Source organism: Podarcis muralis, chromosome Z, assembly GCF_964188315.1.
Source record: "Podarcis muralis chromosome Z, rPodMur119.hap1.1, whole genome shotgun sequence".
NCBI lineage: Eukaryota > Metazoa > Chordata > Lepidosauria > Squamata > Lacertidae > Podarcis > Podarcis muralis.
In genome coordinates, this window is record NC_135673.1 from 29,679,620 (window position 1) to 29,694,524 (window position 14,905).

General features: G+C 41.2%; 1 protein-coding gene across 10 annotated transcripts in view; it reads right to left on the bottom strand.

Annotated features, from left to right (window-relative positions):
• HDX (highly divergent homeobox) overlaps positions 1 to 14,905 on the bottom strand; it is a 44,234-nt gene that overhangs the window by 3,938 nt on the left and 25,391 nt on the right. For 6 of the 10 annotated variants that reach the window (XM_077922394.1, XM_077922397.1, XM_077922396.1 and 3 more), the window contains 4 exons: positions 13,846 to 14,028; positions 8,218 to 8,425; positions 5,243 to 5,322; positions 4,888 to 4,965 (listed from right to left, as the gene is read on the bottom strand). In XM_077922394.1, the coding sequence (XP_077778520.1) occupies positions 4,888 to 4,965; positions 5,243 to 5,322; positions 8,218 to 8,425; positions 13,846 to 14,028 (549 nt within the window). The remainder of the gene's footprint in view (positions 1 to 4,887; positions 4,966 to 5,242; positions 5,323 to 8,217; positions 8,426 to 13,845; positions 14,029 to 14,905) is intronic. The other 4 variants (XM_028715527.2, XM_028715523.2, XM_028715530.2 and 1 more) reach the window with 2 other exon arrangements.

Below are 14,905 nucleotides of genomic sequence, written 5' to 3' on the forward strand. Positions count from 1 at the left end.
CCTGCAAACAGATTAGCCTGCAGTGCTTCCACCACCTCCCCACCTCTGGTTCTCTTATCACAGGGGAGTGATACAAGGAGGACATTCCACAAGGCTCATTCAACAAACACTGCTGTGAGTACAACACTAGAAATATTGCACAGGTATCCACTGCGATTCCTCTTAAGAGGGCTTGATCAGGGCTCTCCCCTCCCCCCCTTTAAAGGATGTAAGCTTTCCTAAATAAAAGGTGTGAAGAAAGACAGCAGGCAGAAAAACATTTCAGCAAGCATGAATGATTTCCCCTTTCCTCATTTGTGAGGATGACTTGCAAATTAGAACTCCACAGTGTACTTTCTGAGCAAATATATTTTGAGGGCAGAGCAGTCGTGTGACAGGGGGAAGTTCAGCACTGGGCTATGAAAGGATTGATTGTTACGTTCCTCATTTAATACAACAACAGGGGGGAAATATAAAAAGAGAACATTTTAAAACAAAGAACAGATCAAATCTGGACAAGTAAAGTATGTCAAGAGCATACATTTGTCTTGTTTACACATACAGCCAAGTAGTTGCAGGACATCTGATTAATACCCTTAAGAACATTCTCACCAAAGTTTTCCACAGTGGCTAGTAAGATGCCCATAATCAGGACCTGAAACACACACACACACCAAGCAGATGGCATTCAGTGGTATTATGCCAAAAAATGTCTCCTGGACTTTTTTGACAATTCTCTATCAACTAATGATGGATGAAATTGCATTTGAATATTATTAAAGGGGAAAGAAAATGTCAGTGAATTTTTTTAATGTGTCAGGTGGAGGGTTTTTGTTGTCTTTACTTTACTTTTATGGTGTCCAAGTGGTGGTCTGAGTTCCCTTCTTCCCATCTATGGGTCATCTCTTTGATGATCAGTATGCATTCTTCAACCTTCCTGGGTGACTGCATTTTATGAAAGTCCCATAATGTTCTCAGTTTGCTTTCCTGTAAGTACATGAATCTGGGGAGGCTGCCTACTGTCTACCTGACAGCTGTTCATTGTTCTGTTTTTAAATGAAGTCTTTTTACTTTTTAAATAAATCAGTGTGGAGTTAGTTTTTAATACCAAAAGGAAGATCTTCCCTTAAAAATGAAAGCAGTGGATGCCTTCTTGGCGTCCTATGCTGCAATGTAAATATGTCATGAGGTTAACTTCTCCCACAGGGCTTTTTCAGGCAACTGGAGAGGCTGCAGAAATATTTAATGAAAGGGAAAAATATACATATACTATCCACGACCAATAAAGTAAGTTCAATGCTGTAGATATTGAAATTATAAAGAAATCCTAAATTTCCCAAGAGGCAGAAAAATAGGAGTCCCTTTCACAGGGGATGAAAACTTTCGTCAAGCTGGAGGACAGGTTTCTGTACAGCATTCTGATTCAGTGGCAGACATCTCATGAATATGGGAGTTCCATACAGACATCAGGCGATATATCGACAGGGAGGGATCTTCCCACATCCCTCCAGCTTCCCACTCTTTGCTATGGCTGGAGTATTTAAATACCATACGATATTCAGTGAAGAAAGACTGTAATTTGGTAGATTGGTTTGCTGTTGTTATTTTATTCCACAATTATGCATAGCTTTGTCTTTGATAAAAAATTTAATAAAACTTTTTTTAAGACATCAGAACAAATACCTGATGACAGACCTATGAATTTGTCTACTCTCCTTTTAAAGCCTACATGAGTGGCCTACATGAGTGGCCATCAATGTAGCGGTGGATTTCATGTATTAATTTTGCATTGTGTTAAGAATATTCTGAAGGCTACAAGCCTGATGCTTGTTATCCTTATGTTTGAAAGGCAATGACTTTTTCAAGTTCAAATAAAGGATGGTGTGAACTACCCTTATAGCCCAGTCCTACAGATGCCTGCAAACGGCTGTTACCTCAGCCACCTTTTAACTAGTGGTGCCAAGCAAGTCAGCATCCTTAATTGGCATACTGTGGTTTGCTCTGGGTTGAGGACTTCAGAACCACAGAGCTGTAGCGTTGGAAAGGACCACAAGGGTCATCTGTATCCTGACCCCCTGCAATGCAGGAATCTTTTGCCCAATGTGGGGCTCGAACCCCCAAACCCTGAGATGAAGAGGCTCATGCTCTACCAACTAAGCTATCCCTTATGAACTTAGCACTTTCATTTCTGATTAACTACTAGCACACAATGCAGCAACACTGAACTTGTGCAAAAAACAGTTGGTGGTTGTTCACAGTCCTAAATGAAACAGATAGAAATGTCTTAAGTCCTTCATTGTAGCCATTACCTTTTCAACAACAAATAAAAACACCTATTCCAGGGCACATCTGAATCATGCAGAGCGTAACCATAGTATTACTTCTAACATCACAGAAATGCAAGGCTGCAACACCAGGTCCCATTCGGTAGTTGCCTTGCAGGGCAGACAACAGGAATGGGCAAAACAAATTCTGAAAAATGCTTAAGTTTTACTTGATATGCTGAGTTCATTCCAGTGGGGAAACCACTGGAAACATATTGCTCTGAATTGAAAGAGCTATTTCAGCTCGTGGCCTTTAACTATTAGAGGTTTGCCAATTACCCCTAAGCACTGTAAGGCACCTTTGGAGGCTTGAGGGATGCTGCAGTCCATAGCTTTTATTACAATAAATGTTATTTTACTGTAATAAAATATTTATTTATACTTATTTCAAGAATCAAAACTGTCAAACAACTTTTTAAAAAAACATTATCTGCTGTAGGGGTTCCAATGAATTCTTTTTGAAGTCCTAACTGGAAATAAAGTTAATCATCAATTTCAAAGTGACTCCAGATTAGAAACTTTAAAATATTGGCATTGAATTTTAAAAAGCTAATAGGGCTCATTAGACCTGGTATGCTAACTGAAATTTCTCTCTGGGCTATGAGGAAGCCCAGAGGCGGCAGGGGGGCGGGGGACAAAGACAAATCAGAAAGCAAAAAAATGCCCTAATGAAATACTGAGCTCATCCTAAATAATAGGAGGGGGTCCAGTGTACCCCAATAGTATTAGCACATTTTAAAAACAAAAACAGCAAATAATGAATCAGTGTTGCAGTTTTACCCCCTACAGAGCTTTATAGGGAATATGCTGATTTTTATTTATTTTTTTATTTTACAAAACCAGAAAACCCTACTCCAGAGTTCTTGAAATGGTATAACCACAAAAAAATTGGGGGAAAGGCAAATTGTTTTCCTTACCCTAGTTTACAAAGCTGCTGGAGATCAGACTCCAGTTAGCATAGGTGCTTGCTAGTTTTCATTTAGCAGTAAAGCAAAAAGCAATATCTTCACAAGTTAAATATATTTTGTTTTTTGTTTTTGTTAAAAAAAGAGAAGGGTGGGCTGGCGGCAGTGATAAACCACCACTGGACAACTGGCCCCTTAACTGAGGAAAACAGGCAGTACAAAGTGGCTTTCAAAACAGCTGTCTTTGGGGTCCACAGAAAGCTTGGGGGGTGTTAAAAAGCTTATCCAATTTCTTACTGGCTAAAAAAGCTTGTTGGAAACCTATGAAAGCAAACATGCATATTTATGCAAATGGACTATGTGACCAAGAAGCCCACATGTCAAAACATAATTCAAAAAATCAACAAACAGGGTTTTGTAGGACATACTGTCACAACAAGACATTCAGTATTGTGACAAGTGACATTAAGAAAAGGTCATTTCCACATACACACACATTCATTCAGAACTGCTCTTATCCTGAAGGCAGAGTCCAGAAATTAATGCATGGACATCAATTATGCACACGTTGTGTGTGCTTTAAAGACATTACTCATTTCAGTGTAGGTAAAGTTCTAGTAAAAAATACATATTTTATTCTAACACCAACTGAAATTTGTTTGAGGGCGTCTGAATTGAAAGTAAGCCACCCCCAATTCTTATGTACACATGTAACCTTTCGCAATTTTGGCAAAAAACAGTTGTCACGGTTTCCAACTGCTTTTGCTCATATAGCATCAAAAGCAAATGTTCAGCTGTAATCTGCAAGCTGCTGAAATTGGAACAGCCGTCTGTCTTCAAAGCAATCAGCAGCTTCTTCCTAAACATTGGGTCTTGCGCCATCTGCCTGCGAGCATGCAATAATATCCCCACAAACTTCAATGCATCCTCATGACATTGAACTGTTTTAGTTGGCAATATTCCCCTTCCTCATCACTCACCCACCCTCAAGTTCCTGCACACTGTACGTTTTAGGATAGAGACATTAAGCAGAAATGGGTTGCCTCAAAAGGTTAATGGGTCACACAGTTTGGCAATAACGGAACAGCAGAATTGTTGTATTGTGTGACTGAAATAAATTCCTTATCTCTCTCCCTTCCGTTACCAGCTCACCAGTGTTAAGGCAAAAATGAAAACAGATTAGTTTTCATTTTGCAGAATGCCCCATGTATAATGGGTTGTGTCCTACTCAGAGTCTGTCCATTAATTCCAATGGGTCTACTCTGACATTGGATACATTAAAAATAGGTTGTTCCATATAGTGCCTAAGTTTATGATATATTATAAACTTATTTTAAACTTTATATAAGTTTATAATCAACTGTAATTTAGTTGGCTCATCAATTCCTATGTTAGTTTTTTCAGTTACCCCAAAGAAAGCTGCCTTCAACTGAAGAATGTTGGGCTTTCAATATTTTGAAAAAAAAAAAACCTGTTATCATTTAAGAGTTTGATTTTTTAAGTGAACATTTGATGTCTTGTGTCTTTCTTTGCTTCTTTTGAATTTCTTCCAAACTAATTCTGTCCTTTCAGGCTCCTATTTCGATTCCTCGAACAAAGCCTGCACTTTGGGTTTAAGCTGATTAATCACCTTTCTATTTGTATACAAATGTTAGCTGTTTTCTACAGGAGTTACTTACTTTGAATTCCAGAAGACAATTCAATTGTTCTATTTCACTTATCATACCATCTTCTTCATCGTCTATGATTTGTATTGTCTGAAAAGGCAAATGGTGCTTTTCATTTTGAAATCAAAAAGGTACTGACATACGATTAGAACATCAGATGCCCCTGCATCTTTTTGGTTGTTTGTAACCAATTGAGAGGTTTTCAGGATGTGTGACTGTGCACATCATAGTTTCTGCATTTGCATAAAAGAGCCTTGAATATAGAACCTAACAGAAAAACAATGGAAAAAACTGTGGCCCTTCATACATCAGCCCATCCAAGTAACTGGATTTAATCAAACTATTAAGTTTTAGGAAACATCCGTACCCCATTAGTGTCAGTTAGAGTAGCCTGGTCTTCTCTTCCGTGGCCAGTGTCTTCATTCTGAAGAACTTCACTTTGTTCTTCTACAGAAATGAAACAAAATATGTGTTTCTAAAAAAAAAATGCTGCCCATTTCACACACACCATACTTTTTCCCAGCACTGAATTCAACCTCGAAGCTTATAGTAATGATCCGTTCTCCAAATACAACCTCTGCTGCCTATTAATTTACACAATCAGAAGAAATAACCTTTAGTTAACATAGAGGTTCTGGTCTATTAAGTGGTCATATTCTGAAGCTAACATTGTTAGAAACTGTAATAATTTTACAATCTATAGTCCAGCTATAAGGATCACTATGCCATCACCATGGGATGGTAAACAAATTTCTTTTTAAGGATTATCTGCATCAAAGCACATTACTCAATCCAAAACAGTAGCCAAGTTCCACCAAAATTCAAGTACACAAGACAGCTAAAACAGTGAATACTGAATGGCAGATCCATTGTATGTCCTAGAGTCCCATTGGTGTCTCTTTAAGTTTGGGGTGGGGAATCTTTTTCAACTCAAGGGCTATATTCTGCCATGGACAACCTTCCAGGGCTGTGTGCCAGGTATGGATGGGGTCAGAGGTAAAAGGGGCAGGGTAATGGACATATTTACAGTGGGCTACACTCCAGTCACACAAAGATTTCTATACATACACATATTTCAGGCATATTAAAGGACACGTTAAGGCAAGGTAAGAATTTGTGCAGGGATGGCAAGGTTGTGGCCTAGAGAGAGCTCCAAGGGCCTGACAGTAAGGCCTGGAGGTCCACATTTGGCCCATGGGCCAGCGGTTCTCCTCTGATTGAACAAGTTTTGAGGTGTGTGTGGGTGGGTGTGGATAATAACCAAGCCTCTTTTTATTCTGCTCCTAAGAAATTCTGTATTTATCCTGCAGCTGTGTGGGGTATTGATTACAATCATCTTCTTCCTGCCGCTCCCTGGCAGTTCCATCTCATAAGTGTCAGAGTGCCAGACCCAATTAATATTAAGGCAGCTTTTCACTTGAATTGCAGTGTGTTCTGACTATTTCTCTACTGTCCTGTTGGAGGAGTTGATTCCTTCGCCCCAAGGCAGAGAAGATCTGCAGACTTTGTTAACTTACTTGGCTTTCAGTCATCTTCAACCAATTCTATGTTATCTTATTCTTTTTATAATTGAAATTCTGACAAACCCATCACAAGTTTGCTCCCAACAGTTCTCGGGTTCTTCAGCCACTTTCTCAGCAAGTTGTTCAAACAAAATGGTAAGATCAAGCCTGGCATACAAATCTGCAAATGTGTCTATTTTATTTTATTTTTATTTATTTATTTTGAAGTTCAGAAGCCAAAGTCTTTGTTGGTTTGCTCTAGTCAGAAACACCAGGAGCAATTAGCTGAACTTGTAAAGCTCGTGAAATGTGCAACTTAAAGTTCACTCCTAACTAAATAAGTTGTTGGTTCTTCCGTTTTGTAACACTGCATCAAAATCAATGCTGTTGTGGCTCTACCACCTGCTATGTAGTCAAGTTTGAATTACAGTTGCCATTTCACTTGGGCAGGGAACTGGCTTTTTGTTAAGGGGTCACTGTCATACCCCTTTCCTCCTGAAAGGCCAGCCACCCTGTTACACAGCTGGACCTGCCTGTTGCTCAACTGATTAATGGGAGATGTTCAAAAATACTGATACTGATCACCACCCTGACTGGGACTGGTTTCCACACTAGGGATGGGGCTTGAAGAGGCAGACATTTTCTAGACATCTTCCCATGTGGCAGGCACTTTGATGCCTCTTCCTTGAGTAGAACTAATATCTTGAGGTGGGATGGGGGAAAGCCACCTATACAAACCACGCTGCAGTTACCAGTGCTTTTCTTTTAGAAACAAAAGGTTCCAGTACTGTGTACCCTTGAGTAACCCCAGAAAAAAAGCACTGGCAGTTACCATTCTTAATCACACCCTCAAAAATCTGGAACAAACTACTGAGGATGTACAGAAGCTACCAAGCAGCTAGCTTTATCCTACATCCTCATGGCAACAACAATGTATTCAATCCAGAGAGGTGCCTGAACAATCCTCTCTGACCCTGAGGGACAAACCACATTCACTGTGACTCAAAGATCCAGCTCTCACTCCTTGACATGTGGTTTTTGTAAATGTGTACAATGGCACTTCTACATGCAATAGGAGCCTCATTTCAACTGAGCACATGCTTTCTTCTAGCAAATCCTGCTTTCTCCACTTCTAACTTTCAGCTGTGTTTTCAGTTGGCAAAGTGTTATAGCTCAGTGGTATGCCCAGTAGCAGTCAGAGGTATAAGCAAAGGCGAGGAGCCATTTTGCACTTGGCTTCCGAATGGCAAGCATCACTGAGGCAGGAGCACGGCAAGGGGAGCTGAATGCAGCACATGCAAGCAGTGAAGTCACTCCAACACTTCTGCCATCATCCCCACCGAACAACAGGCTCTCTACGCCTCATCCATCCCCCATACAGCAAGCAGAAGCAGTGCTTGCTAACTGCAAGTCAGGTGCGCAACACCACCCTGCCTTCACTGCCCAACTGACTACTACAAGGTATGCCGTTTGCTTTGTGTACAAAAGGTCCCAAGTTCAATCCCGGGCATCTCCAGGTGGGACTGGGAAAGACCCTATCTGAAACTCTGGAGAGCTGCTGCCAGTAAACATAGCCAATGAGGTAGGTGGGGGGCCAATGGTCTGACATTTTATAAGGCTGCTTCCTTATCTTTTGAGGATTTCCCAGGGCTAAAGGAAAACTTTGTAATCCTGAACATATTTAGATTTAGCCCCAAGTAAATGCATTTAGGATCCAAATGCTAGTTACTTCCTGGGAGTAGCTTTGGAATAAAGGGAGGCAACATTCAGGCAACATTCAGACTATTAGGTTAAGATTGAACAGAAATAACAATATAATACTAGTGACAAGTTTGAATACCTTGTGAGCTTCCTTCTGATAAACATATTGAAACTTCATCATTCCTGTCATTATCATCTCCAACATCTGTCGAAGCATCATCTTCTGGAATGGTTATTGATCTACTGCTGGAATCAGATTGATTGGGGAAAAGAGCAGGGCCACCTAGAGGAGGGAGGACTTCAATTCCCATTAGACGATATTTTCGTCTTCGATTCCCAATCCAAGTCTTGTAATGAGAAGCAGACATGGAGAACATCAGAAGTTGTAACTAATTCTGTATAATAGTATAACTTTGTGTTAATGGAAATGTTACTTCTGTATGCATGCTACTGTATTTCTTTGCAGCTTTTTTAAATTAAAAAAATCAATAAAAATTATACTAAAAGAAGTTATAATTGATTCAGAAGTTGGAATGTAAAGGAGGAAAGCCCTGAGATCTCCAAGTCTAGGAGACCACAATTTCCCTGCATAAAGCAACTGGAAACAGTCTGCCTACTGTTTTCCTGGCGCTAAAGAACAGGCAGAGGTTCCCCAAAGATACAAGCAGCAGCAAGAGTCCGAATTGGAGCATATGACCCTAGTGTGGTGTCAACTCTACTGGCTCCCCATTTACTTCTGGGCCCAATTCGAAGTGCAGATATTGACCTTTAAAGCCCTAAGCAGCCTGGAAATAAGATATTTTAACAGGAATAGAGAACTGATAGCCTTCCAGTTGGTGGGATACAATTTCCATCATCCCTGACCATTGGCTATGCTGCCTGGGACTGATGGCATTTCAAGCCAACATAATCTAGAAGGCCTCAAATTCCACATTCGTCTTAAGGACTGCCGCCTTCCACAGGAGCCTACATGCTCTGATAGATCTTCAGCTGAGGTCCTGGATCTATGCCCCTGTTGTCTGATATGCTCAAAAATGATAATGCAGAGATGGAAAAAGTTCAGAAAAGGGCAACCAAAATAATCAAAGAAATGGAGCAACTCCCCTATGAGGAAAGGCTGCAGAGTTTGGGACCTTCTGGAGAAAAGGCAAGTAAGAGAGGCAAGTGATAGAAGTTTATAAAATAATGCCTAGCATGGAGAGAGAGGACAGAGAAAAGCTTTTTCTCCATCACTTGTAACATTCAAACTTATGGACATCCAATGAAGCTAAATGTTGGAAGATTTGTGAAAGATAAAAGAAAGTACTTCTTCACAAGATACATATAAAGTATGGAACTCACTCCCACAGTGACCTATACGGCTTTAGAAAATAATTTGACAAATTCATGGCAATCAATGGCTACTAGCTATGATGGCTATTATCTTTCTCCACAGTTGGAGGTAGTAATGCTTCTGAATATCAGTTGCTGGAAACCATGGTAGGAGAAAGTAATCTTGTGCTCAGGTCCTGCTTGAGGACTGGGTTGGTCCATAGGCATCAGGTGGCCACTGTGAGAAGATGATGCTGGACTATATTGGTCATTAGCTTGATACAATAGGCTCTTCTTATGTTCTTTTAAAGTAAGGCTGGTGAATATGTGGGATAAGGTCTTTCTGAACACCACATCTAGGCTTTGGATCTCTCTTTCCCTGGGTGCTTGCTTGGTCCTTCACCCCATCTCTTATAAAGACCCCTCTTGGGGGGCTTTTGGGGAGTATATAGCATCACATTACTACTGTGTCCTTGTTGGTTGCTTGCCAGCCACTTAGATGGTCACTGATATAGACCTCATCAAAATGTTTCCATGAGATGGCCAATCCTCTGCATGGTTACAGCCAATCAACATACACAGCTGCATCTCATGGTACAGAACAAGGGCAGTGCAAGTGGGGGAGTTGTATGTCTAAAAGTTCTTCCTCTCACAATCTCCTTGCTCTTTTCTTGCATGACAGAATGGCACTAATAAAAATATATAGCACCTGCTCTCTTTTAAATATTTAACCTCAGTAGACCAACTTAAAAGCTATGCTTTATTTAGTGGTGTTTCCATTTTTAGAAATGGTGGACTATAGTGAGGCATTACTGCACCCTCAACAGATCAGTGAAATACTAAGTCAAAAACACAAGGGCTCATGAATTGCTCCTTTAGCTGGAAAGTCAACAGCTTCAACAAATCAAAGTTGTTTTGTATGTTTATGAAACAAAACCGAACAAAACCCAATACGCTTGAATTAATTGTTGATTACGTTAAACTGAACTGGCCAGAGACCTACTTAGTCTTTTTGAAAAGATAGTATTTCCATTATGGCAATGTTTAACTGAGCTCCTGCAGAATGAAAAGGAAGTGGTGGGGGTGGTGAACTACAAATAAAACATTGCTAAAGAAGCACCTTAGTCCTGGGGAGGAAAGTATGTAGAATTTAGGTATCAAGAGGCAGAAAAAAAGAACTGACATCGTGTCTCTTTTCTCACAAATTCACTATGGCTGAAACAGTTGGTTAGAAATTCTCTGTCCAGAAAAATCTTGCCTCCTTCCTAGATAGCTGTGCAGCAAAGGGCTTCAGAATGGGAGCCTAGTAACTGCACTGCTATTTCCACCCTAGCCTAACAATGCCTAACTCTGGAGCTCTTGTTGGGGCCAAATGGCTCATTAACTACTGTCTCTTTTCTACCCTACCATCCTCATCACCCTGCCTAGACCCTAGATCTATCCATGTGATGCTTCTGCAAGTCAGCTGAGAATCTGGCCAGATCACACAAGGCTCCTGTATGTTGGCTACCACATTCCTACATCATAGTTGCTTTTCAGGTCACCGTCCTCAACTCGCTAAAGCACATTAGTTATTATAGCATAGTTTCCATGAAGCTGAAGTAACCTTCCAGGTCTGCAAGGGGTATTTTGGAAGATGAATCACATTTCTTTTTTTGATAGTTACAAGCTTCGTGGATCATGGGAATTCTGTGGACATAGTGTATCTGGATTTCAGTAAGGCTTTTGACAAAGTCCCCCATGATATTTTTGAAGAAAAGATGGTAAAATATGGACTGGACAACATAACACATAGATTTGTAGTTGGCTGACTAACCAAACCCAAAGAGTGCTCACTAACGGTTCCTTGTGATCCTGGAAAAAAGTGACAAGAGGGGTGCCATGGGGTTCTGTTCTGGGTCCGTTGTTCGACATCTTTATAAAAGACTTGGATGAAGAGATTGAGGGAATGCTCATCAAATGTGCAAATGACACTAAACTGGGAGAGGTAGCCTATGCGGTGGAAGATAGAATTGAGATTCCAGATGACCTCAACATATTGGAATAATGGCTAAAAACTTAAAAAACGAGAGAGAGAGAGAGAGAGAGAGAGAATTTCAATGGAGGAAATTTCAGGTTCTACACTTAGGCAGGAAGAACCAGCTACAGAAATATAAGATGAGAACCACCTGGATTGCCAGTAGTACATGTGAAAATGATATAGGGTAGACCACATGCTTAATGAGTCAAAAGATGTAGCAGCTAAAAAGAAGGCTGCATTAAAAAAAAGTATAGTGTCCAGATCACATCTGGAGTCCTGTGTCTAGTCTCGAGCACCACAATTTAAGGAGGATATTGACAAGAGGGAATGTGTGCAGAGGAGGGCAACCAAGATGATCAAGGGTCAGGAAACTAAACATTATGAGGAATGATTGAGAGGACTGCATGTATTTAGCCTGGTAAAGAGGAGACCAAGAGGAGACATGATAGCCATCTTATAATATCTCAAGGACTCCTGCATGGAGGATGGAGCCAGCTTGTTTTCTTCTGCTCTGGAGGGTAAGACCTTAACCAGTAGCTTCAAGTTATGAAAGAGGAGATCCCAACTAAACATCAGGAAGAACTTTCTGGCAGTAAGAGCTGTTAAGACACTAGAACAGACTTCCACAAGAAGTGGTGGGCTGTATTTCTTTTGATGTGTTTAAGCAAAAGTTGGATGTCCATCTGTCATGTATGATCTAGTTGAGATTCCTGCACTGCAGGGGCTTGGACTAGATGGCCTTCAGGATCCATTCCAAATCTACAATCCTATGATTCTATGTTAGCTGCTGAGGTGCCAGTCCCTGGCAGACCCTACCACTGATGCATGCTCTTTCTACCCTTTCCTGAAAAATAGTGGGTGCTTTACAGTGAAGGTCTGAAGTTTAGCATAATGTCACTTTGAAATACTGCGGGGAATTAACAGCAGCAGCTCCCAGATATCAGCAGGAGCCACCCAGCATTCCCTGGTATGCTGCTGCCAGGCACTAGCAGCTAAGTCTGCCAGCCAGACACTTTGCCAAGGACCCCCTACACCTTGCCCTGTAAGGACACCAGTTAAAGTGGTCAGCAGACAACATCTTTTGACAACTGCTGCTCTGGCAACATAATCAACTTTGTAGAAGAACAGCAATTTATTTTTCCCTGAAAAGTTTCTTAATGGTTAAATGGGCCAGATCCTTATGTCTCCCACACCACCCCAAGCCAACGTATCTTTATTTGCCCCACACCCACATGGTAGGCAGGTGAACCTTAGCTGAAATGGCCTCGTAAGCTAGAAGGTGAGTCTAACTAGGTTCACAGGCCAGGAGCTACCACCTTTGCCTTTGCAAATTTTCTGCCCTCAATTTCTGTTAACCACTATTCCCAGCTAGGCACCATCTTCTTGCTAATCATTAGCACATTGGTTAGTACCTAGAATCTGCAGCATTTTCCAAAGTGCTGATTCGACAACTTCCAACTCACTGTAGAGACTGCAAGTGTTACAAGACCCCAAATCACTTTTGCAGTGTTTGACCTGCGTCAGTTGTTTCACACATGCAAACCGCTAGCTGAAACATAATCACTGATTAAGGGGTGTGCGGGTCTTTGCTATCATTTTTGGAGGTTCGGAAGACAGTCAAATTTGGGGTTAATAGTTCTGCATAAGGAATGACTAACCAAAGAGAAACTAAGTTTCCCAGTGGTCAGGAGATCGAATTTCAACACTATCTACCACTCCTTTTTTTCCACATCTAGCCACCTGTAGACCAATTACATTGAAGTTACACAGTTTAAAGTATCCTAAGAACCAGCTTCGCCCACAGGTGCCTCTCCTAAACTCGGTTCAACATCTGAGGTCCTACTTCACGTCTCTCCTCCAACTGAGGTTCATCAGTTGAGAAAGAGGAGCAACACATTTTCAGTTGTGGCACTGCCTGCCCTATGGAGGCTGTCACTCCATGCCTTCCGGCACCTGGTGAAAACCTGGCTCTTTACAGGCCTTTTGAGAGAAGCTTTATCATGCTGCTTGATATTGCATGGATTACATGTACAGGCGTTCTGGGTTCTGGGTCATTGTGCACTTGCATGAAATCGTGTGCAATTGAAACACCCCATTCCATCCCGCTCTCACCTCATTCAGCCCACAACCTGCCCCTACCCCACTCCCGTTCTGCCCTTTTAGTGACGTCTTTATGTTTCCAGGTCACTTCCAGGTTCGGCACTGCGCGTGTGTGCGCAATTGCGCACATATCTGTTGCGCCTAAAACGTTGCTTGCCTGTATCTCCATCCTCTTGTGTGCTCTGAGTTCCCCTAGTGGAAGGAAAGAAGGGCAGAAATTTCTAAAATAAACACTGACATTTAAGTCCCACTGAGTGCAGTGGGCTATGTAGGCCTGGATATCAGTTATCTCTACTTCACTGAGTTAGACCAGGCTGTTACCTAATACAGTGGTACCTTGGGTGAAGTACTTAATTCGTTCCGGAGGTCCGTTCTCAATCTGAAGCTGTTCTTAACCTGAAGCACCACTTTAGCTAATGGGGTCTCCTGCTGTTGCCGCGCAGCCGGAGCACGATTTCTGTTCTCATCCTGCAGCAAAGTAACCCGAGGAACTATTTCTGGGTTAGCGGAGTCTGTAACCTGAAGCGTATGTAACCTGAAGCGTATGTAACTTGAGGTACCACTGTATGCTGCTCCCCACACACCTTTAGGATATGCTAATATTTCCCAAAGTATTTTCCCTCTTTTGAAATTTCAACAACGCAGAATGAAACACTGCAAAACACGTTTACCTGCTCTGAATACTTAATTTTGGGAACAAAATCTGGGGTTTCCTGCTTTAGTATTGGGGGAAGAGGAGGCGAGCAGAGAAAGAACACAGAATACATAAATTCCTGAATATTAATGTTGTTTGGAAATATATTTACAAACATATATATTTCAGGGGAAATGCTTCTATCTGCTTTAGGTAATTTTCACCAATTTGTTATTTTAAAGATAATGGTGAGTATCATCATCATCATCACTGTGAGACAACAAGTTAAAGTGGTTAGGGTGTTGAAGTAGAAATGGGGAAGATTTGGATTCTGATTTCTACTCAGCCATTAAGCTCACTGTTGGACCAGTCAGGGTACCAAGCAGAGGTCTTTCACAACTCCCAAGGTGAGTGACAATGAACATAGGACCAGAAACATGCAAAGGATTACTCCCAACACAGAACTGTGTTGCTCCCTTAGCAAAATAACATAATATAACATAACATACTCAGCTCCCAACACAGAACTGTACTGCTCCCTTGCAAAAAAATAAAAATAAAACTCAGCTCCCTTCTCCTTCACAAGGAGCTTTTATATTTTGACTAACTGCACAAGTTATTCATTTTCAGTTCTGCAGAAAGCCTTTGCTTGTTTTAAAATCCCAGTCCAACTGGACTGTCAAACATGCAGCTCGTGCTGCCAATTGATAAAAGTCTCACCTGAGGGATTTTAACTATAAATAGACAGGAAACAGAGCAAGA